The 27,842-nt window shown below is 58.7% G+C and overlaps 1 protein-coding gene across 1 annotated transcript; it reads left to right on the top strand.

Annotated features, from left to right (window-relative positions):
• Positions 1–967: 967 nt before the first annotated feature.
• Dhx37 (DEAH-box helicase 37) lies at positions 968–26,400 on the top strand. Its single transcript, XM_005329543.5, has 27 exons — positions 968–1,172; positions 2,304–2,473; positions 5,774–5,886; positions 6,804–7,146; positions 7,454–7,602; positions 8,437–8,529; positions 9,567–9,663; positions 10,814–10,927; positions 12,731–12,832; positions 13,188–13,302; positions 13,706–13,801; positions 14,032–14,114; positions 14,383–14,527; positions 15,309–15,385; positions 15,595–15,827; positions 17,233–17,344; positions 19,083–19,189; positions 19,281–19,469; positions 20,101–20,225; positions 20,313–20,429; positions 21,370–21,542; positions 21,931–22,045; positions 22,173–22,310; positions 22,443–22,537; positions 22,618–22,691; positions 23,204–23,301; positions 23,436–26,400. Exons 1-27 carry the CDS (start codon positions 1,067–1,069, stop codon positions 23,519–23,521), a joined length of 3,465 nt encoding a protein of 1,154 aa, XP_005329600.2. The 5' UTR covers positions 968–1,066; the 3' UTR covers positions 23,522–26,400.
• The last annotated feature ends 1,442 nt before the right edge of the window (positions 26,401–27,842 follow it).

The following is a 27,842-nucleotide window of genomic DNA, read 5'->3' as shown; positions in this document are numbered from 1 at the left end:
TAAGCCTAAGGCCCTGGGTTCAACCCCCAGTATCACACACCCACAGAAATATCCTCTGGCTCAGCTTCCCAGATTATAGATGTGTGCCACCACCTGCCACTTGGAAGTAATGAGAATTATCAAAATAACAGATTATGTCTTTTATGTCTGTCTCTGTGATGGAAATATTTGGTGCTTTTTTCTGGGCAATTAATGCACAATACTTGTAGGAATGTCAGAAAATGCAGATGAGCAAGTTTGTATCGGGGGCAAGGTTGTATTTGAAAGGTTAAGCAGTGCTGAGTAGGTTGGTCGGTGGCAGAGTGCCCTGGGTTCAGTCACCAACACCATAAAAACAAACACGCATAAAAAAAAGTTTAAGTAGGGCTGGGGATGTGGCTCAAGTGGTAGCTCGCCTCGCATGCGTGCAGCCCAGATTCGATCCTCAGCACCACATACCAACAAAGATGTTGTGTTCGCCGAGAACTAAAAATAAATATTAAAAATTCTCTCTCTCTAAAAAAAAAAAAAAAAGTTTAAGTAAAAGATAATAAAGACTCCCACTCCAGGCGGGCACATTGGCGCACACCCTGTAATGCTAACGACTTTGCAAGTTCCAGGGCAGCCTCAGCCATTTAACAAGACCCCAAGTAATTTAGGGAGAACCTGCCTCAAAAAAAAAAAAGAGGAGGAGCGCTGGGAACATAGTTCAGAAGTAAAGCAACCCTAGGTTTAATGCCCCCAGTGCCAGAAAAAAAAGACTCCCACTCCAACAGCCAAATCAGTAGAAATTCAGCCTGCACCTGCGTCTCTTCCAGGGCTCAAACTCTGGCCTCCGGCCTCGCTCAGACTCCAGGCCCCGCCCCTTCCATGGGATGGCCCCGCCCCTTGTACCTGATGGTCCCGCTCCTCTGCAGATGCTACCCCGCTTCCCCTTGGGTCCCGCCTCCAGCTCCGCCCCTCCGCGACTCAGTCTGTCTCAGATCTCGCGACAGCAAAACCCGGAACTCTCGCGGCTGTCGGTGGCCCGGCACCCACGTGGGCTGGGCCGGGGGTCGCGCCGCTCGTCCGGCAGGAGAGAGGCGCCATGGGCAAGCTGCGCCGGCGTTACAACCTCAAGGGGCGCCTGCAGGCGCGCCCCGACCCCTCGAAGGGGCCGCCTGCGCCGCCCGCGGTGCAGCTGGAGCTGGAGGGTGAGGCGCGGAGAGCGGGCTGCTGGGGGGCGGGAAGCCGCTCAGCCCTCGCCGCCGGGGCGGGCCGGGCCGGTGGGGCTGGGCCCGGACCTAGTGCCTTGCCTTCCCACCGGTCTTGGCGGGGCTGCCGGAGAGGAGCCCCATTCCACAGCATCCAGAGGAGTGGCAGTGACAACCTAGTGTATACAGTGAGTGGGGATAGTTCTTGGGCCTTCTTGGTAATCTGGAGCATTTGGGCAAGAAACGAGGTGGTCGCAGCCATTCCCGTGACTTGGATGCTGATCTTCTTGCCAGAGACCTTCACACTTGTTTTCAGCCCTGGCTTGTGCACTCAGCATCAGGCTGATTGACATTTTAGACTCTGTGTTGCTGGGAATCTGTTATGTGTGGACACTATTCTGGGCACTCAGACATAAGGGAGATAAAAATCCCTTCTGCCCTGGGCTTGCGTGCTTGTGGGCGGAGACAGGCAAAGGTGAACCTAAGGTCCATGCATGGGATGTTATGTACTAAGGAGATGAAGCAGAATTGACTGGGTGGGCTGCTGGGGAAGGCGCTGCTGAGAAAGTGTTAGGGGAGTTGAGATCCAAGAGGGTCAGGGAGCCTAAGTGGAGAGAGGAGAAAAAATTGGGGGCCAGGGGATAATGGTGACAAAGGGGACTATTGTGAGGGGAGCCCCGGAAGGTTTGGAGCGCAAGAGGCACAGAACATTGGACTTATATGTTGACAGCCTCACTTTAGCTTCTGTGATGAGAAAAAGCAGTAGAAGGCAAGACCAGGGGAAGGACTAGCAGGCTAGAGATGATGCTTGGACCAGAAAAGTGGCAGCAGTGGAAAGAGGTGGGCTTAGGGGGAGCACCAAGGGCCCAGCTTTGGTGATGAAGGAGTACTTTGGGGCCTGTGAGACGTCTGAGCAGGGAAGCTAGGCAGCTGTTGACTGGATGCTCAAGAGCCAAGTTCAAGTGGAGATAATCAAGGTGGGGATTGATTGTGTATAAATGACATTTGCTTAAAGTGGTAAGAGAATGAGTCACGGAGGTGGGGACCGAGCCCCTCGCAGGAGGACAGGACATGAATAGCTCCTGCACTCTGGCGTCCCCGACTGTGGGTCAGGCAGGCGTGTCTTTTCAGACAAGGACACACTGAAAGGAGTGGATGCCAGCAATGCCCTTGTGCTGCCCGGGAGAAAGAAGAAGAAGACCAAGGCCCCTCCCTTGTCCAGGAAGGAGAAGAAGCCTTTGACCAAGAAGGAGAGGAAAGTGCTGCAGAAAATCTTGGAGCAGAAGGAGAAGAAGAGCCAGGTATGCCCTGCACACAGCTCTCCCGAGGGAGGAGTAACAGAGTCTCTGTCCCTCCTCGTGGTTTCTGCAGCAGGACTGTCCAGTTGCGCTTTGCAAAATGAGGCTGCACTGACAGATGCAGTAGCCATTGGTCACATGTGGCAGTTGAGCCCTGAGATGAGGCGGCTGTGGGTTTTATTCTAGTTAAAATTCAAGTAGCCATGCATGGGTAGTGGACCCATACTGGTCATGTAGGTCCAGAGCCTGACATCTGGGCCTCCATCAATCTGGTACATTTCCAATTTGTTGAGGACAAGTGTTTGCTACCTGTAGAGCAGTGTATTTATATGCACACTTTTGTGGGGAGGGGGTACCACGGATTGAACTCAGGGGCACTAGACCATTGAGCTACATCCCCATCTCTGTTTTGTATTTTATTTAGAGGCAGAGTTTCATCGAGTTGCTTAGCACCTCGGCATTGCCGAGTCTGGCTATGAACTTGCGATCCTCTTGCCTCGGCCTCCCGAGCCACTGGGATTATAGGCATGCACTACTGTGCCTGGCAACATGCACACATTTTTTTTTTTTTTAATACTTTATTTACATTTTAGTTTTCGGCAGACACAACATCTTTGTTTGTATGTGGTGCTGAGGATCAAACCCGGGCCGCACCCATGCCAGGCGAGCATGCTACCACTTGAGCCACATCCCCAGCCCCAACATGCACACATTTTAAAAATTCATTTTGTGAGGATTTTTGTTGTTGATGATGATGTTGGTACTAGGGATTAAACCCTGGCATACTTAACCACTGAGCAACTTCCCGGCCCTTTGTATTTTTTTATTATTTTGAGTTGCTAAGTTATAGGTCCTCCGTAAGTTGAACTTTAGAGAATTTCAACCATTTTTTTCCTTAATATATTTAAAGGAAAAACATTTGTAATGGGAAATTCAAAGATCCACAAAAGTAGAGAGAACAGTATAGTGAACTCCCATGTGCCCGTCACCAGTGCCCACTCATCACTTGCTGGTCGGCCTTGGGTCGTTCCAGCTGTTGGTCCTTTCCCAACCCCTGAAAGATCTGAAGCAAACCCCAGGCAGCATAAATCCCTGTCCTTTTTCTGTGTCTGCCATAACAAATGACCACGAAATGAATGGCTTAAAACAACAGAAATGCGTCCTCCTACTTCTAGAGGCCAGAAGTCCCCAGTCCAGCTGTTGGCAGGGCCACACTCCCTCCCTGGGCTCTGAGGGAAGACTCTTCCTGACCCTCTTCCTGAAGGCTTCCAGCTTCCTTGTGTGTGGCTGCATGTCTCCAGTGTCTGCCTCTTCTTATCACCCCTCCATGTCTCTTATGAGGACACTTGTCTGTGGACTTGGAGCCACCTGGGTGGTCCAAGCAGGTCTTTTTTTTTTTTTTTTTTTTAAAGAGAGAGTGAGAGAGGAGAGAGAGAGAATTTTTAATATTTATTTTTTAGTTCTCGGGGACACAACATCTTTGTTGGTATGTGGTGCTGAGGATCGAACCTGGGCTGCGCGCATGCCAGGCGAGCGCGCTACCGCTTGAGCCACATCCTCAGCCCTCCAAGCAGGTCTTGAGCCTTTACTTCTGCAGATGCTTTTTCCAGATAAGAGCATGCTCACTGGCTCCAGGAGGTGAGCATCTCTTCGGAGCTCTCAGCTTATTGTACAGACTGCCTCATCCATGGGTATTTTAATATCTACCTCTAAAATAATGACTTTTTAAGTCACCATCACAACACCATTAACACGCCTGCGTATTTTTTCCTTTTCTTCTATTTCTTTTATGTTAGAGATTGGACCCAGATCCAAACACAGAACTTCATCCCTGTCCCCAGTCTTTTATCTTTTATTTAGAAGCAAGGTCTTGCTAAATTGCTTAGGACTTCACTAAGTTCCTGTGGCTGGCCTTGAGCTTGTGATCCTCCTGCCTCCGTCTCCTGAACTGCTGGGATTAATGCATGTGCTGCCATGGCTGTGAAATAGCACCACATGTCCAGTTGCTGGCTGTGAACTTGCTATGATGCTCTCCACTTGTCTCATAAGTCCTTCCTCCCCACCTCTTGCAGCATTTGTTGAACAAATCATGTTGTCTCATTGTTTAGTGTGGACTGGACTAAATTTTTTTTAATCTCTGATGTGTTTTCCTGTGCCTTCCAGGTTTCAGAAAGTTTGTATTAGGGTCTATAACAGTGGTTCTCCTAAACATAGACTTGTCCCAGTGTCATGGATGGCAATGACTTTGGGGCTGTTGGCATCTTGGGGAGGAGCCTGGGGTGCTCAGAACAGCAAGAATCATCTAGCCCAAAATGTCAGCAGCTCCCACATCGAGGAGCCCTGATCACAAAACTTCTGATGGGTGAAATTTGACTTAGGAAGCTACCCCAGGGGTGGTGCACCCAATGTTCCCATGGGGAGAAAGGCACGTCTTCTCAGCACCCAGGGCGTGCAACCTGCAGCCATGCAGGGAAGTGCTGCTCTTCTGGGAGTGTCCTTCAAAACCTGGTTCATATTCTCCATTGTTCTTCATTTTTGTTTTTCTTTGTTCTGGGAATCAAACTCAGGATCTCACACATGAGCTGCCTTCCCAGCCTGTTTTACTTTATTTTGAATCTCACTAACTTGCCCAAAATGAGCTCAAACTTTGTCTTCCTCCTGCCTCAGCCTCCTGAGTAGCTGGGGATGACAGGTGTGCACCACCGTGCCCAGCTTCCTTTTTTTGTGGGGGGGGCGGGGGTACCAGGGATTGAACTCGGGTCCTCGACCACTGAGCCATGTCCCCAGCCCTATTTTGTATTTTATTTAGAGACAGGGTCTCCTGAGTTGCTTTTACTGAGGCTGGCTTTGAACTTTCCATCCTCCTGCCTCCGCCTCCCGAGCCACTGGAATCATAGGCGTGCACCACCACGCCCTGCCCAGCTTCCTTTACAGTTGTGAAACAGACATAAAGAAGTGTGTCGGCACATGTGTATAATTTTGAGAACAAAAGGAAAAAAGTCATGCAGCTCTGTCCCAGGTGGAAGGCCCTGTGCTCTGTGTCATGCAGGACAGCATGGGGACCAGTACATATCGTCCCTCCCTTGGACAGCAGTGCAGCATCCTGTTACACGAGCAGCCACGCTTATCCAGCAGCCACGCAGTGCTGCGGGGAGCCTTGTCCCCCGCCCCCAGCGCTGTGAGGGTGGGCACTGTGCAGCCAGCCTGCTGCGGTGTCGGCACGCGGAGCCTCCCCACTGCTTGCCTTCCCATCCAAGGAGAGGGTCGCTGCCACGGGGTTAACGGCCTCCTTTCCCTCCTCAGCGAGCGGAGATGCTGCAGAAGCTGAGTGAGGTCCAGGTGTCGGAAGCCGAGATGAAACTCTTGTACACCACATCTAAGCTGGGCACTGGCCACCGCATGTACCACAGCAAAGAGTGAGTGGGCCACCCTCCCATGCTCTTTCCCCACAGCCAGGAGAGCCTCCAGTGTGGCGTCTTTAGGATTGGAGTGTCATGGGAAGGTACTGGGGTGGCCTGAGCTTCCATATTAAATGCCCCCCCAGGTCCACCATGCTGCTAGACGTCCCGAGAGGCACAGAACAGCTGTGCCGGCTCCTGTGGTATCCATACGTCCTCACATAAATTCGTGATAGCTGCAAAGGCTGTGGTTGCAGATAAGACCATCTTCTGATGTCCCCAGTGGGCATGAGTGGTGGGGACACGCTGTTAGCCCAGTACAGGCAGCATTCAGAAACCAGGAGATCTCACACTAAAACCCGGGTGGGTCCCGCTGGCCAGCCAGCTGGAGAGGCTGGCCTTCCTAAGGCCTCAGAGCAGCCCCGTGCCCTACCCACCTGTGCCCCATGCTGTGGTTTCCACGCGTGGCCTGCTGTGTCCATCTTCTGGGCCCTGTGGCTGCCTGTGAGCCCTGTGGAGCATGAGCTGGCCAGGACTTGTTGGCTGAGGGCCGCAGTTTCCTGGAATCCGCTCTGGGCACCAGGAGGCAGAGCAGGGCACAGAAGAGGATTCCGTCCCAGCGGGGGCCAAATTGGCAGGAATCATGGGGTCCCGTTTGCTGCTGTTAGTACAGAGCAGGCACAGGGTGGGGGGCACCTGGGGCTCTGGTGGGTCAGCATCCCTGAGAGGTGACAATGCAGAGGGGGGACGGGGCCGGGCAGAGCCTTGACTGAGGCGAAGATCTGTAGGAAGGGTGTTTCTGGGAGAGGAAACAGTAGATGGAATGACACTGAGGTGGCAAATGATATGGCCTCTGAGGCCCAACCCCTGGTGTGTGGCAGCCAGAATACCTCGTGTCCCCAGGCCTCTGCCCCTGAAATCTCTTCTTCTGGCAGGAAGCCCGACGAAACAGCAGTGCAGGGCCACCAGAAGATCAGCAGCCTCGTGGGGGCTCACCGGAAGCGTCCCCACTGGCCAGCAGAGGAGGAGGCTGAGTCCTCGGGGGATTCTGAGCCTGAGGAGACGGAGGATTCTGAGCCTGAGGAGATGGCTGCTGAGGCCACCACAGCACAGCTTCCACCGGCCCCAGCTGGGGGTAGGCAGGAGAGCCCTGCACCCCACGGGCAGCCCTCTGCAGCTACAGCACCTTCTCCCTCAAAGGGAGCAACTTCCAATCTGCTGAGGCCCCTGGCGAAGCCCGCAGTGTTTGTCCCCGTGAACCGCGTGCCCGAGATGCAGGTTCTGACGAGTGCATGGGTTAATGCAAGGGAGGGCAGGGCCAGGCATGTGGGCAGTGCAGTCCCTGAGTCCCAATGTCCTCTCTGGGAAGGGGCAGGTGGCTGTGCCTGGCGGGGCCTGTGCTGCAGGTGTCCAGGGCTGTGCTCTACACCCCGGCCCCAGCTGTCTCAGCCCCATTCGGTCACTGTGTATGTGCCACCTGAGGTACCTCTGCGCCCTAAGTGTCCTGTGTCCGAGTGGGGTGCCCCCACCTCCTTCGCTATGGCGTGGCCCCGGCTCCCCAGCACCAACTCCCGCTCTCCCCTAGGAAGAGCGGCTCAAGCTCCCGATCCTCGCGGAGGAACAGGTGATCATGGAGGCGGTGGCCGACAACCCTATCGTCATCGTGTGTGGCGAGACGGGGAGTGGGAAGACCACACAGGTGCCCCAGTTTCTCTACGAAGCAGGCTACAGCAGGTAGGGTCTACACATAGGTGCTGTTTGGTTCCCTTGGGGACAGTGGCAACGTGGTCCCAGAAGCTGGTTAAGAGCCTGAGCTCCTGTCGCTGCAATCCTGGCTCTGCCATATGCATGCTATGTGACTTCAGGGAAGTTGCTCAGCCTCTCTGGCCTCAATGGGTCTTGGGTAGCCATGTGGAAGCAGCTAGTGGCTTTGCACAAGAGGCTTAGGTCAGCGTCTGGCACGTGGAGTGGTGTTCTCTGGTTTCCTTGTGTGGCCTCCTGTGGGCCATGTGGTTCCCAAGGCCACGCCCAGCTCAGTGGTCCCCTGAGAGGATCCCAGGGCTCTGCGTGGTGTGGTCCAATGACCGGCTGGTTACGGTGAGTGGACGGGGTGGGAACGGGCACTAGTGTTATGGGGCCCAGGCGCAGTGTCAAGTCCCTGGCCAGCGGAGCCTCACTGTGCACTTTGTTGTGAGGTGACATCTGCCAGGGAGGCTGTTGGTGGCTCAGGGCTACAGGTTTTCCTGGCGTCCCCTAAGCCTGGCTGCCTGGCTGGAACCAAAAGCCTCTGCCCCAAAAGGAAGCGGAAGCTCAGCACCGTTGCTGGCATGGACAGCTAGGCACAGAGGGCCCGCCAGGCCGCCCAGGTCCCTGCTCCATGACAGCGCCTTTGCTGACACTTGGCTGTTCCTGCCCCTAGTGGTGCTGCCTCAGCCATCAGCTTCCTGTCCCATGCCCTGGTGATGGCTTTGTCCATACAGCCACCTGTCACGTGATGCGCAGGTGGCTCTCAGTCAGACGGGGCCAGGCTGCTGACCCGCTGTCACTGTTTCTCCCTCCCCTCCCCAGCGATGACAGCATCATTGGTGTCACAGAGCCCCGCCGAGTGGCTGCCGTGGCCATGTCCCAGCGAGTAGCCAAGGAGATGAATCTGTCACAGAGGTGAGGCACCGCTTCCAGGGTGGTCGTGGGGCGATGGGGCCTCGCCCAGGAGCGGGCATCCAGGCCTGCCAAGGACCATCGGGCCTGGCTGTGCCTGAGGTGCTGGGCAGAGTGGGTCCCCTGAGTGGGGCCCGGGGCAGCCTATGGGGGCTGCTGCACATGGGACTTCAGGATCCTCCCAGGTAGGGGCCACATAGCAGGGTAAGGCCACTTGCTCTCGGTTCCCTGACTCACACTTAGGGGAAAGATGGGCCCACACAGGAGCTTGGGGATAGAGCAGGCAGGAGCCAGACGGTCACCTGTGGCTTAGCATCGCCAGGGTGGCTGAAGACGCAGGTTCCAAAACACAGACCCTCTCCTGCCGGTGAGTCCCCGGCACGGCTGAGGGGAGCTGTTTCCACCAGGCCTCGGAATGCGGTGCTCCACACGGAGACACCCCACCCTGCCGTCAGAGGACTGAACCCAGGATGCCTGGCCACTGAGCCACATCCCCAGCCCTTTCTACTATTTACTTTGAGACAGGGCCTCATGTCGTGAGGGCCTTGCCAAGTTGCATAGGAGGATTGGCCCCTGGTCACTGTGTGAGTCTGGAAGATGACACTTGCTTGAGCCCAGGGACACACCACCTAGAGCCGCAACCCAGCCTGTTTTGTTTTTTTCTTTTGAGTCAGGGTCTCACTAAGCTGCCCAGGCTGGCCTCAGCCTAGCGGCCTCCTAAGACAGTCGTGGTAGGTGTCTCCAGGAAGCCGACCACACTCTCCCCCGGCCATGGTCTGCATTGTGTTCTGGGTGATGTGGCTCTGCAGTCCCCTGGAATTCCTCCCTCCTCGCAGCCCCTCCCCCTCTGCACTGGACACCAGGGCTTTGGAGGGTACAGTGGATGGAAGAGGCGTCTGGGCCTTGTCCTTGATTGTGGCTGAGCCCTTCCTGAGCCACCTGCCCAGTGGGCACCCCCCTCAGAGAGGCCATGTGGCTGTAGCCCAGGAGCTGCAGCGCCGGAGGCCTTGCCTGCCCTGAGCCACCTCCCGTCCCTGCAGGGTCGTCTCCTACCAGATCCGTTATGAAGGAAATGTGACCAGTGAGACCAGGATCAAGTTCATGACGGATGGCGTGTTGCTCAAAGAAATCCAGAAGGTGGGCTGCCTCTCTTGTCTCACAAAGCAAGGACAGGGAGTCAGGGCAGGGTCAGTGTCAACCTTGCTGTGGTCAGCTGTTGTGCTGCCTGTTGGCAGAGCGTCACGGATCACTGTGCCTGTGTTGTGTGGGCTTGAGCCTATTACTCAACGTCTCTGAGTCTTGGTTCCTAGTCCACTACTGTCGGTGCACAGGGCGCTGGTATCAGTGGGAGCTCATAGATACAATGTCTCATTTTCCTCATGGCTTGGCTTGCAGAGCTGCATCCCCAGGTGGCGCTACACTTAGACTATACTCGTCACGGCCCTGTGTGCCACACTGACCCCACCTGGTCCCTCTGGGGCTTCCAAGTCCAGTTGTGTGCTGCAGGGGGAAGCTCTGGATTGTGAGCGGGGTCCAGCCTCATGCTGAGGAGCAGGGAAAGGGGCCGCAGGTCTTTGTCCTGCAGAGCTGAGGAGCAGCCTTTGATTTTCTGTCCCCAGCTGCAGGCGCCAATGTCCCAGGATGCCGTAGGTGAGCGGCATACTCCATTGCTACCTCCAAAGCCAGCGCCTCAGGCCTCTAGGTGCTGTGAGGGCGTCAGGATTCCTGGGACATTTGGTCACATGGGGTGGTTTGCACGTGCCTGGGGAGAGTGCATTGCCCAGGTGGAGGGGCAGAGCCTCTGGGAGCTGTGGGGAGTGTCATGGACCACCCCGCTCCAACCAGGCCTGTGCTGTCCCCCAGGCAGGGGCAGCCACAGGTGGGCAAAGGTGACTGCAGCTGTGGCCTGCAGCCCACCAGGGGAATATGAGGTCTAGACAGCCTCTCGTGGCACAAGCCACCCTTGCCAGGGTCCCCACCCACAGCTCTGCTCTGATAGGCCACAGCTGTCCCTGTGTGGTCTGTTTTGCAGGACCCGCCCCGTGTGCTGTGCATGGTCACAGCAGTTATCCTTGACGCTCCCCACAGCCCCTGGGGGCAGGTCCTATTGTCCCCATTTTACGGACAAGGAACTGAGGCACAGAGAGGTGAAGTAACTTGCCCCAGGTCACGGAGCTCGGGTTCCCCTGAGGCGCGTGCACAGTCCCGGCTCAGCTCCGTGAGTAGTGAGTCTGGGTTGAAGGCCGGTGGCTCGGCACCACCAGCCTCATGTCCGCCTCCCTCCTAGGACTTCCTGCTGCTCAAGTACAGGGTGGTGATTGTGGACGAAGCCCACGAGCGGAGCGTGTACACGGACATCCTCCTCGGCCTCCTGTCCCGCATCGTGGCCCTCCGGGCAAAGGTAGCACAGCTGGTGGCACCAGGGAACAGATGGTTCCTGCTCTTGTGGGGCCTCCACAGGGCATGGCTAGAATACCATCAGGGGCCTTGGATCCCCGTGGACAGCCCCAGACCTGAGTCTTGCTGTCACCAGGACTGTGGGTCTTGGTGTGAACTGCCCATGTGACGTGGCCCACTGCCCTCCCCACCGTGGGGGCCTGGGTCCAGCCCCATGCTTCTGACCTGCCCCTGCATCCAGGAAGCCTGGCCAGTTATGGAGCTCTCTTGAGAGTGCCCCTGGCATTCAGAATGGCACAGAGGTGGGGCACTGGAGTGCTGTGGCCCCCCTGCATTTCCCTGCCTCTGGAGGTCAGGCAGGAATGGACGCGGGAAGCCTGCGTGGACAGAAGTTGGTGTGCGGGGCTCCCTGGGTGGCTCCTGCCCAGCTGTCCTGTCTGCCTTGCCATGCTCTGCTGCCCTCCTGCTGGGAGTGCTCACCGCGGGCCTAGCTGTGCTCTTGGTGGAGAGAGGTGGGCACTCTGGGGGTCCTGTGCACCTGGCTACATGCAGGGCATTGGGGGACAGTTGTGTTCTGTTCCCTCTCCCCTGGGGCTTCCATTTTGGTCAAGGTGATAGGTGGTAAGCAAGCTCTAAAAGCTGGCCCTGACCAAGGGAGCAGGGAGTACCAGGGAGGGGCTGGAGGGTCGTCAGAGATGACCTCATTGGAAAGGTGACCCTTTAAAAATGCCTGAACCCTTTTGCTGTCACCCTGTCCCCTCAGCCCACTCCACCCCTAGGTGATCTGAGTCCTCTTTCTGACTCTGGATTTGTCAGCTGGGACATTTCTCGTGGGTGGCTTTGTGCTCTGCTGGTGGCCGCCTTGGCTGCGCTGCTCCTGGGCTCCGTGCAGCTGGCGTGTTTCAGTGCTTTGCTTCCTGTACCTGAGTCTTATGCCCACCATCGTTGGGAGGTGGTGGCCTTCAGGCCTCCGGCACTTCTTGGCTGTGAGCCATGTGTCCAGCTCTTAGTGTAGGCTCATTCTGCTTCTCCTGGATGTGGCGGAGTAGGGTTGTCCGGTCACGATGATCTGCCTTTAGCCATGGGGGCCACATAGAGGCTCTAGACACCACGGTGTGGATTCTGTCTTCCCTGCCCACAGCAGTGTGGGGTCCACCTTCTTGTCCTGGCCGGGGCTCCCCCCTTTCTGTCTGCCTTCTTCGGTTCAGGGCATGCCGTGGTTTCATTGTGGTCTTGGTTCTCTTGGGTACAGCAGGGTCCTGGTGTGGCCACAGAGTGAGCAAGTGGGGACAGCTAGGAGGGCTTGGATGGATGGCGCCGTGGGGCAAGCAGGGCCTGCTGTCCTCCCCAGGCGCCCACGGCTGCTGAGCTCTCCAAGTGGGGTTTCCTAGCAGCAAAGGATGGCCAGGACCATGATCCATGGTGGACAGTGGAACCTGCAGATGGTGTTAGAAAGTCTCTAGAGAAGGAAACCCATGGGGTTTGTTTAAAAAAAGAAAAAGCCAGGGCCCAGGTCTCCTCCCCCAGCTCAGGGATAGCCAGTTTTGGCTCAGATGGACATGATGGCAGCTGTGTCCCTGGTGCCCTTGGGCTGGGGCACATCTCCTGCCCCACATGCCACCATCAGAGCCTGCCCTGGTGGGGTGGTGAGAGTCCCTTAAACTAGTTCCCACCTGGGACAAGCAGGTCCTACCACTGGCGCGCACTTCCCACGGGCTCTCTGTCAACCAGAGGGGACTGAGGCAGGGGCGTGAGTCTGCCCCCCGGCTTCTCGGGTCTGTGGGTCACCCCGCCTGTGCTCCTACAGAGACACCTGCCCCTGAAGCTGCTCATCATGTCGGCTACGCTGAGGGTGGAGGACTTCACCCAGAACCAGCGGCTCTTCCCCCAGCCGCCTCCAGTCATCAAGGTAACACTGGGGCAGTCCTCTCCTTGACCCTCCAGGGCTATGACTCCTGAGGAGCATTTCTGCCACAGGAAATGATCCTGTGTTGGGGACCCTGACCCGTGTGGGCCCAGTGGTGCCCACCTGGGCCCATCTGTAGTCCCTCTGGGGTCGCCAGCCCCAGGCCCAACTGGGTGATGTAGCAGGACCCTGTCTCACGTGTTTCAAAGCGGGCAAGAGGTGGCGGCTGGGCTGTGGCTCAGTGGTGAAGGGCCCCAGGCTCAATCCCCAGTACCATCTACAAAAGACCCCGACCCAAAAAGATCAGGAGAGGGGCCAGTCCCCGGCAAGCTGCCCACTCCCTCCGGGTGTCCTGCAGGTGGAGTCCAGGCAGTTCCCCGTGACCGTTCACTTCAACAAGCGCACGCCACTGCAGGACTACAGCGGCGAGTGCTTCCGGAAGGTCTGCAAGATCCACCGGATGCTGCCTGCAGGTGAGGCCCTGTGGGCAAGGCACAGGACACAGGCTCCAGGTGGCCAAGCTGTCTGTACCCAGCCTCCCTGGCGCTCACCATCACAGGCAGAGCAGGGGAAACCTGGGGAGGCTGGTGGAAGTGGGGATGGTAGGCATTCCTTCTGACCCTAGGTGCAGCACAGGGTGGGCAGGTTTCTGTCTGAGGCCATTTTCCGTCCTTTGGGTCTGTGCCCAGTAGGGGAACTGGGGCCTGCGCAGTCTGGTGAGCACCCTCACAGCGCCATTGGTTCAGGAGTACCTGCTCCCGTGTGCTCCTGGCTCCTGGTTGTCCTTTGAGCCTGGCCTCTTGCAGGGCAGGCAGATGATGATTGTTGCCAAGTGTTTGCCGAGTGACTGGTGGGTAACAGGCAATCTCCCCACAGGTGGCATCCTGGTGTTCCTTACGGGGCAGGCGGAGGTGCACGCGCTATGCCGCAGGCTCAGGAAGGCCTTCCCAGCCTCCAGGTCCCGGGCACCAGGTAACCAGGCCCTGGGCCCCCAGACCACGTGCTCTGCCCATCAGCTGAGCCTCTTGCTGGGCGCCCTGGCAGGGGATTAGCCTCCCTCTGGAAGAGTTGGCCCCTCCCCAGCCCTCCACCCTCCAGATGAGCCACGGCAGTGCCTCAGCCCTGCTCTGGGTGATGAAAAGCCAAGTGCTGGCACCTGCAGTGGCCACAGGGTCCTTCTCCCTCCCCACTCCCCCATCCAGAGAAGGAAGACAAGAAGGACTCGGTGGAGGAAATGCGGAAGTTCAAGAAGTCCCGGGCCAGGGCAAAGAAGGCTCGGGCTGTGGTACGTGGTGCTCATTTTTCTGAGAGTTCGTGTTGCGGAGTCACGTTGGTCCTGCGGTCATGTGTGTGCATACAGTAATGATGCTGTCCTTCCTGTCCCCAACTCCCCTCCCTCCCTTTACTTCCCTCCCCTGAGCAGGCCTGCCAGGCTCCTGGGGCAGGCAGACCTGGGGCCCGCTGAAGCAGCAGGGCAAGGGAGGGGCTCCTGTGCACACCATGGCTCACCCCAGGGTCATAGAAGCCACAGTGCCGATGTCTTTTGACCACAGACGCTGCCCCAGATCAATCTGGATAACTACTCGGTGCTGCCAATGGGCGAAGGCGATGAGGACAGGGAGGCGGAGATGGACGACGAGGAGGAGGCCCTGGGCTCCGACCTTGATTTGGACCTGGGGGACGACGGGGATGACGGAGGTGTGGCCCTGGCAGAGCAGCCTGCCCTTGAGCTCCCTGGGCTTCTTGCTGAGGCGTGTATTGAGCCTCTGCGTGGCGGGTCCATCGTGGGCCCAGGGGTAGCCACGTAGAACAGAAGGCCTGTCCCAGGTGTGGCCACACACTGCTGTGCCTCACGGCTTGAGCCAGCAGGGCTGGGCTTTCTGCTACCCATCCAGGGGTCTCCCACACCCTGTGCACCTGGTGCAAAGGGCCCAGCATTTGTCCAGTGGATAGAAATGGGGTCACTACCCCAGCACTCACGTTTGCCAGGTGGAGTTTGGTCATAAGGCCAGCCGGGGGGTGCCTAAATCATGGGGCCCCTGTGCATGCAGGTGGACAAGCACCTTGCTGGGGGCAGGTTGGGCCATCTGTGCTAACCTGCTATGGTCCCTGCTCCCCAGTAGGCTGAGGCAGGAGGGTCTTGTGAGTCCAGGAGTTTGAGACCAGCCTGGGCAACGCAGCAAGACCCTGTCTCTTTAAAAGAAGGAGAAGAAGGGAAAAACCCTGTGATTTTTGTGTGGGGTCAGGAGCCATGGGCAAAGCACCATGCTGCCAAGGACTGGGGTGGGGGAGGCCCCGGAGATGTGGCCAGCTGCGGCTGGGCGGGTGTCACGGTCCTGGGTTGGGCAGTTGAGGGCAGAGCCTTGGGAGCCCCCAGGCTCTCTCACTTCCTGTGCTGGGCCAGAGCCTGGCGCCCGGGCACAGAGCCTGGGGGCACGGCCGTTGATGTGGAGGTGCCAGTGGCCTCTATTCCCTGCAGGTGAGCAGCCGGATGCCTCCCTGCCCCTCCACGTGCTCCCACTCTACTCTCTGTTGGCCCCCGAGAAGCAAGCGCAGGTACCGTTACAGGGAGTGTGGCCCGGGACACCCAAGGCATCCGCCTCTGCAGGGCATCAGGATGTCACCAGCCTGTCCTCCCCCTGCCATCTGGGGCTAGCTTGACCTCACCGCCTCCCGCCCACCCAGTCCCGCCGACCTCTGGTCAGGAGCTGTCCTGGCCTTGCCGGTGCCTGCACCCATAGATCCTTTCCTGATTCCAACCCCAGGTCTTCAGACCTCCCCCAGAGGGGACGAGGCTGTGTGTTGTGGCCACCAACGTGGCCGAGACATCCCTCACCATCCCAGGCATCAAGTATGTGGTGGACTGTGGAAAGGTCAAGAAGCGCTTCTATGACCGCGTCACGGGTGTATCCTCCTTCCGTGTCACCTGGGTCTCCCAGGCATCAGCTGACCAGCGAGCAGGCCGCGCAGGCCGGACAGAACCAGGCCACTGCTACAGGTGGGCCCCTGGGTTCCCTTGCAGCAGGCACTGGGGACAAGGAAAGGCAGCCGCCCTCCCCGGGGGGCGCCACATCCCTAGGTGCACCAGCCTTGGCGTCGCTCATGGGTTTCTTGGTCCTGCTGCTGAGGCCGGCCCGTTATGCGAGGCTGGCATTTTGTTAACAGCTTGAGAAATGCATTTTGAAGTGTCCAATTGTGTGGCTTTTAGGGTGTTCGCTGAATTGGCGAACAGCTTAGAAGGTGTCATCTCCCCATAGAACCCCGTACCCATAGCGCTCACTCCCCTTTCTCCCGGGCCCTGGTAGCCCCATGAGGCCTCCTACCCCCTTGGCCTGCTGTCCCCATGAGTGGAATGGGTCCTGCTGTGTGTGGCCTGGGGTGGCCAGCTTCCATCTGAGCCCAAGATTCTGGGGCTCGTCACGTCATGGCAAGTGTGGCTACCCAATTCCATCCACCGCTGGCCGGTCTGCAGCATGGGATGCCCCAGCTCACCTCTCAGCAGATGGGCAATGGGTTGTGCCCGTTTTCCTTTGACACTGAGCCACATCCCCAGCCCTTTGTATTTCTTACGGTGGGAAATAAGTTGCTGAGGCTGCCCTTGAACTTGATCCTCCTGCCTCAGTCTCCTGAGTCGAGGGTATCACAGGTGTGCACCACCCACCTGGCTGTGGCCACTTTTCTGAGCTGTGAGCAGGGCTGCCTGGACGTGGCGCGGTACTGGGTTGAGTGTGTTCGTTTCTCGTGGGTGTGACCCAGGGATGAGTCCCTGGTCATGTGGCAACTCCTGCCTGACTTACCGAATACCTGTTCAGCTGGTTCCCAGGGGCGCCTCGCCCCTCCACACGGGCTCCTCCCACACACGCTGCTTCCCCCACCCCACCCCACCCCCGCTCATCCATCTGGCCACCTGAGTGTGTGGGGTGGTGTCTGATGGTTCGGACTCCTGCATCCCCGGTGACTGATGCAGTGCTGGTCTGGCACATCCTGGGCATGGCTCTGCCCTGCGCGTCCCGCACAGCCCCACAGCGTCTCTCGATATCCCAAGTCTCCCTGGGGAGCCTTCTGAGCTCGTGCTCAGTTTCCAGCGCTTAGCTGTCCTTTTGTCATTGACCTGTTGGCACCTGTGTGAAGTGAGTCTTAGGTCCTTGCAGGTGTGTCCCCAGCCTCCTGCTGTGTTGTTTTGGTTTTTTTTTGGGGGGGGGCACCTGCAGGGTCTGCTCCATCCTCTCTAGCTGCCCGCCCGCCCACCATTGTCACCCTCTCCTCCCATGAGAAGGCAGGACACCACATGGCCCCCAGCCTCCGCCCAGGGTGTGCCCCTCCGCCCATCCCCCTCTGGTCCCTGCCCTCCGCCCAGGCTGTGTCCCCCGTCCTCAGTCCTCATGGCCCCGCTGTCTCGGTAGGCTGTACTCCTCTGCGGTCTTCGGTGACTTTGAGCAGTTCCCTCCTCCTGAGATCACCCGCAGGCCCGTGGAGGACTTGATTCTGCAGATGAAAGCTCTCAACATTGAGAAGGTCAGTGTTGCCCAGCTGCACGCCCCCCAGCTCCTGTGGCCGTCCCTGCCAGAACCTGGAAGCACAGTCTGGGCAGCCTGGTGAACTGCCGCAGTCCAGCTGCAGCAAAATAACTGGGGGTGGGGGAGGGGGTGACGAACAACTTGTATACATTGATACAGCAGGAGTTGGAGCTGTTTATTGTAGGACAGGAGGAGTATATATACATTCCACACAGCTTATCTTAGTTAACATAAACTAGATACAGCAGTCAACCAATAAGGAATCTCCACACTTAATGACTAGCTGGCGCCACCTCACAGTGAACCCCATCTCTGAAGATGAAAAAGAAAGTCCTCTTTCATTTTCTGGTTCAGATTTAGGGTGTTCAGGGTCAGAGATTCATGTACTTGAGATCCTTGGAGATGACATGAATCCCTCCCGCCATCCCCGGCCGCAGCCCCGTGGCTTCTGTCATGTTTTTAAACATGTTCGTCCTGTGTTTCTGTGGTTCTCTGCCTTTCACCCATCAGTCCACTCGCTGCCTTGGGCTTGATCCTTTTCCCTACTAAGAACAGCTGGGGCCGGGGCGGCTCGCGGGAGAGTGCGTGCCCGGCTGTGCAGGGTGCTCTGCTGCTGTGGCCTCAGTTTACCCTCGGTGGTCCCCATTTTACGAATGAGCCAGGCCTGGCGTAGGTCCCAGGCTGGATGGTGGGGGGCGAGTGCGGAGCTGGTCCTTGCCCTAGAGCCCCACCTGGAATGCCTTTGTGTGAGATCAAATCACTTCTGTGGAAAATCTTCTTGCTCTTGAGTAAGGTCCTGCATGTCCTCCCCTAGACCTCACTGCCCAGCAATCCCTGCTCACTGTGGCCCACTACCATCAATTGTCTAGTCCCCTTGTCCCTTCCTTCAGTGGGCCACACTCCTCCCACCCCAGGGTCTTTGCACATGCTGCCCCCTGTACTGCATGTAGACCCCTGCCTCCTGCTCAGGATTTATCCCCCCCAGTCCATTCCTCATTATGCTTGTTTGGACAGCATGTTGAGGTGTGCGTGCAACCATACCCTTCAGCCATTTGGCCCATTTCAGATGGTTTTCAGGTGCTCACAGAGCGGTGCAGGCCATTTTCATCACAACCCGCTCCCTGCAGCCCTGCCTCCTGTTGGTGTTTCCTGCAGCGGAGTCACACACTGCGGGCTCCTGGGCTTGGCTGCGGTGTGGCGTGTCCTCAGGGTTTGTGGGTGACATGTCTGCCACATTCTTCTGGCTGGACGGCCTTGATGTCCGTGGTCTTGCCCACTGTCAGGCATGGACTGTCGTGCCTCGGCTACCATGGATGTGTGTCTAGGTGTTTGTGACCAGTCCACCTGGCCATTCCCAAGCCAGCGTCCCTGTGCCCCACCACTCTCCCCTCCCCGTCTCTCTGGGGCACTGTTCTTTAGTGTCACTTGTTAACATGACGCTGGTGACCCCCCTGGGCAGTAGTGCGCGGGGACAGCCCTGGTGTGCAGTGGATGCTCGGGACGTGCTCCTGGTGAGCGAGTGGTGTGCATGCGCGAGGGGCTCAAGGAACCTTGCCCCTGGGTCTGGAGAGCACTCTCGGCAGCTTCCAAGTGCCCAGGCCACATCCTGGGTGGCGTGAGTGGTGCTCAGGACAGGATGGAAGGTCGCCAGGAGCAGGGGCAGCACGCAGTGCTCGTACGTGGCCACACTGTCCCCTCACTGGCCACACTGTCCCCTCCCCTGCCTGTCTCCACAGGTCATCAACTTCCCCTTCCCAACGCCTCCCTCCATGGAGGCCCTCGTGGCTGCTGAGGAGCTGCTGATCGCACTGGCGGCCCTGCAGGCTCCCAGGCAGGCAGGAAGGTGGGGCCGGACGGGAAGGTGGGCAGAGCGTGGCTGGACTCTGGCTGGGCACCTCTCATGGGGTCCCACCCACCGAAGCCTCTGTCTCCAGGTTGAAGCAGCTGCAGAGGTCCCGGCTGAGCTGCCCCATCACCGTGCTGGGCAGGACCATGGCCACCTTCCCTGTGGCACCCCGTTACGCTAAGATGCTGGCGCTGAGCCGGCAGCATGGCTGTTTGCCCTATGCCATCGCCATCGTGGCTGCCATGACGGTGCGGGAGCTGTTCGAGGAGCTGGACAGGTGCGCTGTATACTGGGCTTGGCCACGTTCAGGGAGCCTGTGGCTGGGTGGCCCTACAGGAGGCTTGTCCCCCTGAGCATGTCAGGTGGCTGTAGTGCCTTCTACTACCTCTAAAAGATGGTGCGACCAGGGCTGAGTGGGGACCCGGGGGTGCAGGGGCATCACTGTCAGGCGGGGCAGTCAACCCACCCGCCACACCCCGTGGCTCACTCCTGCCTGGCCGGGCCTGGGGGGCCGAGGTGCACAACGTGCTCACAGCTGAACAGGCAGGCGCCACTCAGCGCTGAGCCTCGTGCCCACCTGGAGAACTGGGCAGCGATGAGTGTCCCCTTGCATGGGAGTTGGAATTCAGAGAGCTGATGTCACCAGAGCACTTGGAGCCATGCCCCCACCTGACATCAGTGTGGTGTGGGGCTTGGGGGGCGCTGGCATCGTCTGCTGCCCTGGTGTCTGCTCCGCAGCTGGGGTGCTGGGCCGCCTGCCCCCATCGGCCTCGCTGTCCAGGGGCATGCGGTTCATCTTGGCGGCTGCTGGTGGTACATTCTGACCTGGAATGGACACCTTGGTGTTCACTGTGACCCCTGCGGCCTGAGGGGACAGGGTGGCCACAGGGCAGTGTGTGTGTTTGCAGGCCAGCAGCCAGCGAGGACGAACTCACCATGTTGAAGGCCCGGCGGTCACGGGTGGCCCAGGTGAAGAGGGCCTGGGCGGGGCAGGGAGCCTCCCTGAAGCTCGGTGACCTCATGGTGCTGCTGGGTGGGTATCTGCCACAGGGGCATGACCGGATGTGAGGTCCCTTGGTACGGGGTGGGGTTCATGAGTGAGCACACCCCTCATCCCCAGGTGCCGTGGGAGCCTGCGAGTATGCCGGCTGCTCGCCCCAGTTCTGTGAGGCCAACGGGCTGCGGTACAAGGCCATGCTGGAGATCCGGCGCCTGCGGGGCCAGCTGACCACTGCAGGTATAGCCCGTGGCCTTCAGTGCACCTGCCACCCCTGGCCTCGGCTCTTGCAGCATTTGAACTTTTCAGAAAAGATGGCGTCTTGCCAGCTTACCCACCAGGCCCCCAGTCTTTGTGTGGGCTCCCTGTGCCACAGTGTGTGGTGACCCAGCAGCTTCCTTCTGGGCCATCTGTTCCTTGGTGATGCCCCGTCCTTTTTTTTTTGCCCTGGCGGGCCTCTCTGTCCTCCCTGGTGTCCCCCAGGACCCTAGGCCTTCACACCTGAGCTAGCAACACAAATGACCTCCTGCCAGCAACACCTGGGGGCGGGCAGGGAGAGGAATGTCCCCTCCCAGCGACACACGCTCGGGAGCCAGTGTGGACACGGGTAGCCCTTGCCTTTCCCTGAGGAGGACGGGGAGTGCGTGTTTAGTGAAAGCAGGTTACAAGGTTTGGTGCCAGAATCAGTGGCTTTTCCGGCTGATGCTTCCCGAGCACCAGATGCATCATGGGGTCCTGTCACCGCACTTTGTGTGTCTGTCCCCTTACCCAGCCCCATCCCCAGTGTCAGCCTAAAACTGCAGGAGCCCCCTGCACACTGATGGCAGCTTGGCCTTGCCAGTCATGTCCCCAGGCCATTCTCCAGGGTGGAGAGGAAGGCCAGCGAGGTTCTGCCTGCCGCCCTGCCCTTAAACGGCACCCCCAGGGAGCCATCGGCACCCCCGGGCACCTTCCACCCCCCACCCCACCCCCAGTCTTCATCACGTGGACTAGCACAGGGTCTCAGGCTACCTGGGGCCTTGGGGATGGCTGTCTCTACGGGACGCTAAGGAAGGAGGGTGTGGGAGGGTCTCAGGGCCAGGCCAGGTGCCCAGCTGCCATTCTGAGCCGTGGAGCCTTCTGAAGGCCAGGGCTGAACAACCCCAGTCCCACCACTGCCCTCACTTTGCTCTCTGCCCAGTCAATGCTGTGTGCCCTGAGGCTGGGCTCTTCGTGGATCCCAAGATGCAGCCACCCACCGAGAGCCAGGTGACCTACCTGAGACAGATGGTGACGGCCGGTCTGGGCGACCACCTGGCCCGCAGGGTGCAGAGCGAGGAACTGCTGGATGAGAAGTGGAGGAACGCCTACAAGGTGGGCCAGCCTGAGCCGGGCAGGGCTTCTGGTCCTCATGGGCCGTCCAGCCTGGCCTGCCCTGCCTGGCCAGGCACACAGGCCCTGCCCCTCCCCCAGCATGGGCTCCAACTGGATTTGCCTCTACCACATTTCATGTCAGTGGGGGACGTGATCTGGCCTTTGTGGCTGGCTCTGTCACCCAGCATCCCGTTTTTAGGTCCGTTCACATGGTCCGTGGCTCTGTCCTGTGTGTGCTGTGCATAGTGCTGGTGTGGGTCCACCTGGCCATCCTTTGTGGGGGCTCCTGCTTTGGCTGGGAGTGTGTGGTTGGGTTCTGTGGGTCAAAGGCGGCTGGTCACTGGCACTTGGGTCTCTATTCCTTGAACGCTGTCATTCCCCTCTACAGACCCCTCTTCTGGACGACCCTGTCTTCATCCACCCCAGCTCCGTCCTTTTCAGAGAGCTCCCCGAGTTCGTGGTCTACCAGGAAATCGTGGAGACTACCAAGATGTACATGAAAGGTGCTGTGCCCAGGGCCAGCCCGTATGGCCAGCCTCCCCTGCCCTGAGGGGTGCTGTGGGCTGTGGCCTGGGACCCCTGCAGCGAGGGCATTGAGCTTTGGTGACGCTGGCCTCTGCCCGGCCCCAGGTGTCTGCGCTGTGGAGGTCCAGTGGATTCCAGCCCTGCTGCCCTCCTACTGCCAGTTTGACAAGCCCCTGGAGGAGCCAGCCCCCACCTACTGCCCCGAGCAGGGGCGGGTGCTTTGTCACCGGACCAGCGTGTTCTGTGAGTCCGCTAGCTTCCACCCTGCAGCCTGAGTCCTGGGGCCTCCTATCCCCATGGGCGGGTCCAAAGACTCACCTGCAGCTTGGGAGGGCAGCCACTAGAGGGTCCCTCACTCACCTGCTGTCCCTCCAGATCGCGTCAGCTGGCCACTCCCTGCCATCCAGGTGGACTACCCAGAGGGCCTCGACCGCTACAAGCACTTCGCGCGGTTTCTGCTGGAAGGGCAGGTGGGCTGCCCGCGATTCCCGTGGCCTCTCCTCTCAGGCGGCCTAGGGTGGGCTGGTCTCATCTCCTGTGGTCTCCTTAGGTCTTCTGCAAGCTGGCTTCCTACCAGAGCTGCCTGCTGTCCAGCCCCAGCACCATGCTGAAGACCTGGGCCAGGTATGGACTCCTGGTACCTGGTGACAGCCATGTGCCCTCCTGAGGGCCGTGACAGGCTGCTGTACACTGTGGGTCTGCAAACATCAGTGGCTTCCTCGGTGCTGGAGGCCCTAGGCGTCCTCGGGATGTGGCCGGGCCTCACCCCTCCAGCCTCTCTGGCTGCTGGCGTCCCTGGCCTATGGCAGCATCAGCTCATCTCCACAGCCTCTTCCTCTGCGCTTTGTCCACTCCTGTGTGGACGCATTCGCTGCATTTGGGGCCACCCTAACACAGTCCACCCTCATCTCAAATAACTGTACACTCCACGGTTCTGGTAGGGCATGAATTTGGGCAGGAGATCACTGGTCAGCCCACTGCAGCATAGCCAGGTGGGGACAGGAAGCATCCTCCCCCCTGGGCCCACCAATCTCAGACCCTGCACCTCCCCACGTCTCCCCTTCCTTGGCTCAACTTGGCCTGCCCCCTCCGCACCCGGCCCCTGCCCCTGCCCACTGCCCACCTTCTGCTCACAGGCTGCAGCCCCGCACGGAGAGTCTCCTGAGGGCCCTGGTTGCCGAGAAGGCCGACTGCAGGGACGCCCTGCTGGCCGCCTGGAAGAAAGACCCCAAATGTGAGTCGGGCCACGGCGGGAGGAGGTTTCAGTGCTTTGTGCAGGGGGGACCTGGCCCTGCAGTGAATGGCGGTGTCCCCAGTTCATGAGTCCTCGACACGACCACACTGACCCTGTCCTCTCTCTGTCTGCAGACCTACTGGCTGAGTACTGTGAGTGGCTCCCGCAGGCCATGCATGCCAGTGTCGAGAAGGCCTGGCCCCCCACCTCTGACCGCTGACTGGCCACTTGGCTGCAGGCCTGGACTGGAGACTAAAGGGGGACTGAAGGGGCTGGCAGCACCCAGCATGTCCCCCAGCCCCCTGGCCTGCTTCCTTTTTCATAACTATTTATTATAAGGTGGACAATTGTTAGACCTCCCATCTGGTCCTGTATTAGACATGTTCTATGGGCTACATTAGCCCCCGTGGAACTCAGCCCTCCCCAGAGCTGTGGAGCCCCTCCCTGTGGCAGAAGGAGCCCCACGTGGCAACTTCACAGCTCTGCTCTCACCTGAGGGCCTCCCTGTGAAAGGCTGGCCACAGGGACTGATCCTCCGACCTGCCTTTTCCTCTAAGGCTAAGGAAGGTGGAGCAGGAGGCCCCAGACATCAGGGGCATCCCCGGCCTGCATGTCCTGCGGGGTGAGGACCAGCATCTCCTGAGCTGAGATGGTGGAGCCTGAGTCCCCAGCGAGGCCTGGCCCCCAGCATGGCCTCCCTCCCTGCAGCCTCGCCTCCCACTGCTCTCAAAGCCCCCGTCTGGAGCCAGGCCCTGCTCTTCCCCTCACCAGCTTCCTGGGCAGCATCACCAGCCTGAGGAGCGTCACCAGCCCAGCACAAGGAGGAGGACCTGGGTTCCTTGCCATGCACAGACCTGGGCTGCGATGGCAGCTTCTCTAGAAGCCCTAGTATGGCTGCTGGCAGTGCCAGGAGGGAAGCAGGTGCCCCATCTCAGCCACCCTCACAGGGACCATGCAGCCACCACAGTCCCCCCCTGTCACCAGCAGCCACCCAAGGAACTGCAATTCCAAATACACAGTTCTATTTTTTTTTTAAGAGGGAGGGAGAGAGAAGAGAGAGAGAGAGAGAATTTTTAATATTTATTTTTTAGTTCTCTGCGGACACAACATCTTTGTTGGTATGTGGTGCTGAGGATCGAACCCTAGGCCGCACGCATGCCAGGCGAGGGCGCTACCGCTTGAGCCACATCCCTAGCACCACAGTTCTATTTTTAAGGTACAGCTGAGCACAGTGGTGCACACAATCCTAGTGACCAGGCAGGGGATCACCAGTCCCAGGGAACTCTGAGCAGCTGAAGGCAAGGCCCTGCTCAAAAGGACAAGCAGGAGAGGCTGGGTGTGGTTCAGTGGTGGAACACCTCAGGGTCACCCCAGAACTGACCAGTAGCCTAAAAGGGCTGTGACATGGCTCAGTGTGGAGCACCCTCAGTTCTAGCCCAGCACCAAAGGGAAACGTCATCTTGGTGGGTGTGGTGGTTCTCATCTGTCATCCCAGCCACTCCAGAAGCTGAGGCAGGGGGTCTGAAGGTCAAGACCAGCCTGGGCAACTCAGGGAGACCCTGTTTCCAGTAGGGCTGAGAGCTGGAGGTGGGGCACACACCTGCAACCCCAGCAGCTCAGGAGGCTGAGGCAGGAGAATCTTAAATTCAAAGCTAGTCTCCGCAACTTAGCAAGACCCTGTCTCAAAAAAGGCTGGGGACATGGCACCCTAGGTTCAACCCCCAGAACCAAAGAAAAAGTGGGAGGGGGTGAGCATAGAGCTTAGGAGTGGGGAGCCCTGGTGCCCCACTCCAGCCCCTAGTACTGGGGAAGCGCTTTTATTGTAATAAATATAGGACACTATCTTTGGGGCTTTGTTGTGTTTTTTATTACTGGGGACTGAACCCTGGGGCATCTTACCACTGAGCCACACCCATCTGCCACTCAGACCAGCGCAGGCAGCCGCTCGGGAATTTGTAGGGACACAAAATACAACAGACATAACTTACCTTCACACAAGCTTCGGGAAGGCTTCCCAAAAGAAAAGGGAGAGCAAGAAAGTCACGAGAGGCTGATGCACACTTGGAAGTGAGCTTTTATTTGGGGGGACACTGTTCTTAGAACGTTATATCCAATGGGCTGGGGATGTGGCTCAAGCAGTAGTGTGGTTGCCTGACATGCGCGGGGCGCTGGGTTCGATCCTCAGCACCACATAAAAATAAAGATGTTATGTCTACCAAAAACTAAATATTAAAAAAAGAAAAAGTTCTATCCAAGAAGGGGCACGTGGGTGTAACTCAGCCCTAGGGGTGTACCCGCCAAGAAGCCCTCCTTGCTGTCTGAGCAGTCAGCGCCCAAACCCCAGCAAATGCGTCAGGCTGGAAGGCTCCCCGCACCCACCCTTTTTTTTTTTTTATTTTGAGGACATGGCCTCCACTGCTGAGACTAGCCTCTCACAGGTGGTGCCTCTGCCTCAGCCTCCGAAGTCTGGGATGACCAGTGGGAGCCACCGAGCCTGGCAGTGCCCCACCACCTAACTGGTTCAGTTCAGGGGCACTGGGTGCCAAGAGGTTTTCCATGTGAGGCGTCCCCAAGGCTCACATAGGAGGCAGTGTAAGAAGTTCCCAGGTGGAGTAGGTGGCTCCAGGGCCCCACCTGTCAGCAGGATAGTGACTGGACTAAGGATAGTGGTAACTAGAGGCAGGCAGGAGGGGCCGAGGGGCTGGGCCCCCTGGTGGGGGCATGCTGTGGGGTTGTATTTTGCCCCTGTCACGGCTTGCTCTGCTTCCTGGTGCTATGTCCTGAGCCGCTCTCCCCCTCCACGTCCCTCCACCATGGCCTCCTGCCGCACTCGACCCAGAGCTGGGAACCCGCTGTCTGTGGACCAAGACCTGCAGCCGAGCCCCAGGAAACTTTGTTGCTGTCAGTCTTCTGGTCACAGCACAGTGTTGGTCAACTGTCACCACCATCCGCGTGCCTCACACCCTCCTGTTAAGCTGCGTGACACGCCCGTCCCTCCCCTGACCCTTCCTCCCTGTGGACCTGCGTGCTCCACAGTCCGTGCCCCACAGTCCCCACCTTTTCATTATTGTGAATAAAGCTGCTTTTCTCATTTTTAAACTAGGTTCCTTGTCTCCTTGTTGAGCTGTGAGAGCTGTGCGGGGGACCTGGCTAAGTGCCCAGCCCCCCAGGATCGGTGCCCAGTGCCAGGGCAGTGTGCAGAACAAGTCTCTGTTCCTAGTCAGGTGAATGGTGTGCAGGCATTTTCTCCCAGGGTCACCCACCCTTTCGCTCTCTCGATAGCGTCCTTTGAAACACAAGTAACTAATGTGAGGGGGACACAGCTCAGGGCTTGCACATGCTGAGCAGCCCTCCTGGGTGCCCCTCTCCACGCACCACCGAGGGGCACCCTAGACCTGCCCATGGTCTGCTCTCTCCCCGGTGGCTCTCCAAGCCCCCGTCTGCAGTTGAGCTGACCCATCAGCAGAATGACCCTGTGGGCAGCTCCACCCCACTGTGCAGTTTTTTGCCGGTTCCTCCTGCTATTGTGAGCAGTCTGAGGTGGGCATCTGCACGTGCACCGCTCCACTCCTGTGCACATGCCCACCAGGTGGGCGGAGGTGGACATAGGAGGTCCCATGGCCTTGGGAGGGGCTGAGCGCTGGCCTCCATGTACAGCCCTGGCTGGCTCTACACCACTGCAGAACAGCCTCACGGTGGGGGAAGGATGGTGGGGACTCCCTCCAGGGGGGCCTGGAGGCTATGCAGGTGCTCCACTCCCAGAGTGTCGCCCTCACACCCCAGCCACCCTGCCCTCCTCCCTTCTCTCAGTAGCCTGTGGCCTGCAGGTGCTGTTCCCTCCCCTGGGACACCCTGAGCCTCCTTCCTGGCCCCTGACCTGGTTTGTCACAGAAGTCCAGCCCTCTGAGCCATCGGAGGGCCATCCACCACAGCAGCAGGACCAGGGAGAGCAGACCCTCTGCCCTGCTCTCCATCTGCATCCCCGCAAGAGTGGCACAAAGGTTAAGAGGAGGATTTCGAGGAGTGTTTGCAAAAGTCCAGGGAGGTCCTAAACAGGTGGACACCCCCGAAGCTGCAAGGAAAGGGGAGCCATGGGGCTCTGGAAATTCCAAGTTGACGTAGAGAGTGACTTATTTGGAAAATGAAAGAACACACAGGAAAACTGCTGCGAAACATGACAGACAGACCGCCTGACATGCAGGATGAGCCCTGGACGACTGGGAGAGACAACGGGCGAAGATTCTGACGAGGTGAGCTGCAGGAAATCCCCAGCGGGCAGCCGGAATGGTCCCGCCAGGGCTGAGGGGCACTGCCCACCGTCCCAGGGCTGCAGAGGCTGAGGTGGAAGGACAGCCTGGGTGGCACAGGGAGACTCTGCCCAAAATTAAAACAGCCAGGTGCGGTGGGGCACACCTGTAATCCCAGCAGCTGAGGAGGCTGAGGCAGAAGGATCACAAGCCATCCCAGAGCCGTCCACCCTCAACAGCAAGACCAGGGAGAGGAGGCCCTTCGCGCTGGGCCCAGTAGGTGACTTTTTGTTG

Source organism: Ictidomys tridecemlineatus, chromosome 2 (assembly GCF_052094955.1).
Source record: "Ictidomys tridecemlineatus isolate mIctTri1 chromosome 2, mIctTri1.hap1, whole genome shotgun sequence".
Classification (NCBI taxonomy): Eukaryota; Metazoa; Chordata; class Mammalia; order Rodentia; family Sciuridae; genus Ictidomys; species Ictidomys tridecemlineatus.
This window is presented reverse-complemented; position numbering and strand designations above follow the sequence as displayed.

What these genes read in the sequence shown, in the direction of transcription:
- Dhx37 (XM_005329543.5), top strand. Translation starts at nt 1,067, where the DNA reads ATGGGCAAGCTGCGCCGGCGTTACAACCTCAAGGGGCGCCTGCAGGCG. An exon ending in CCCCCGAGAAGCAAGCGCAG is followed by an intron (nt 15,386 to 15,594) that starts GTACCGTTACAG and finishes TTCCAACCCCAG; the next exon opens with GTCTTCAGACCTCCCCCAGA. An exon ending in GCTCCCAGGCAGGCAGGAAG is followed by an intron (nt 19,190 to 19,280) that starts GTGGGGCCGGAC and finishes CTCTGTCTCCAG; the next exon opens with GTTGAAGCAGCTGCAGAGGT.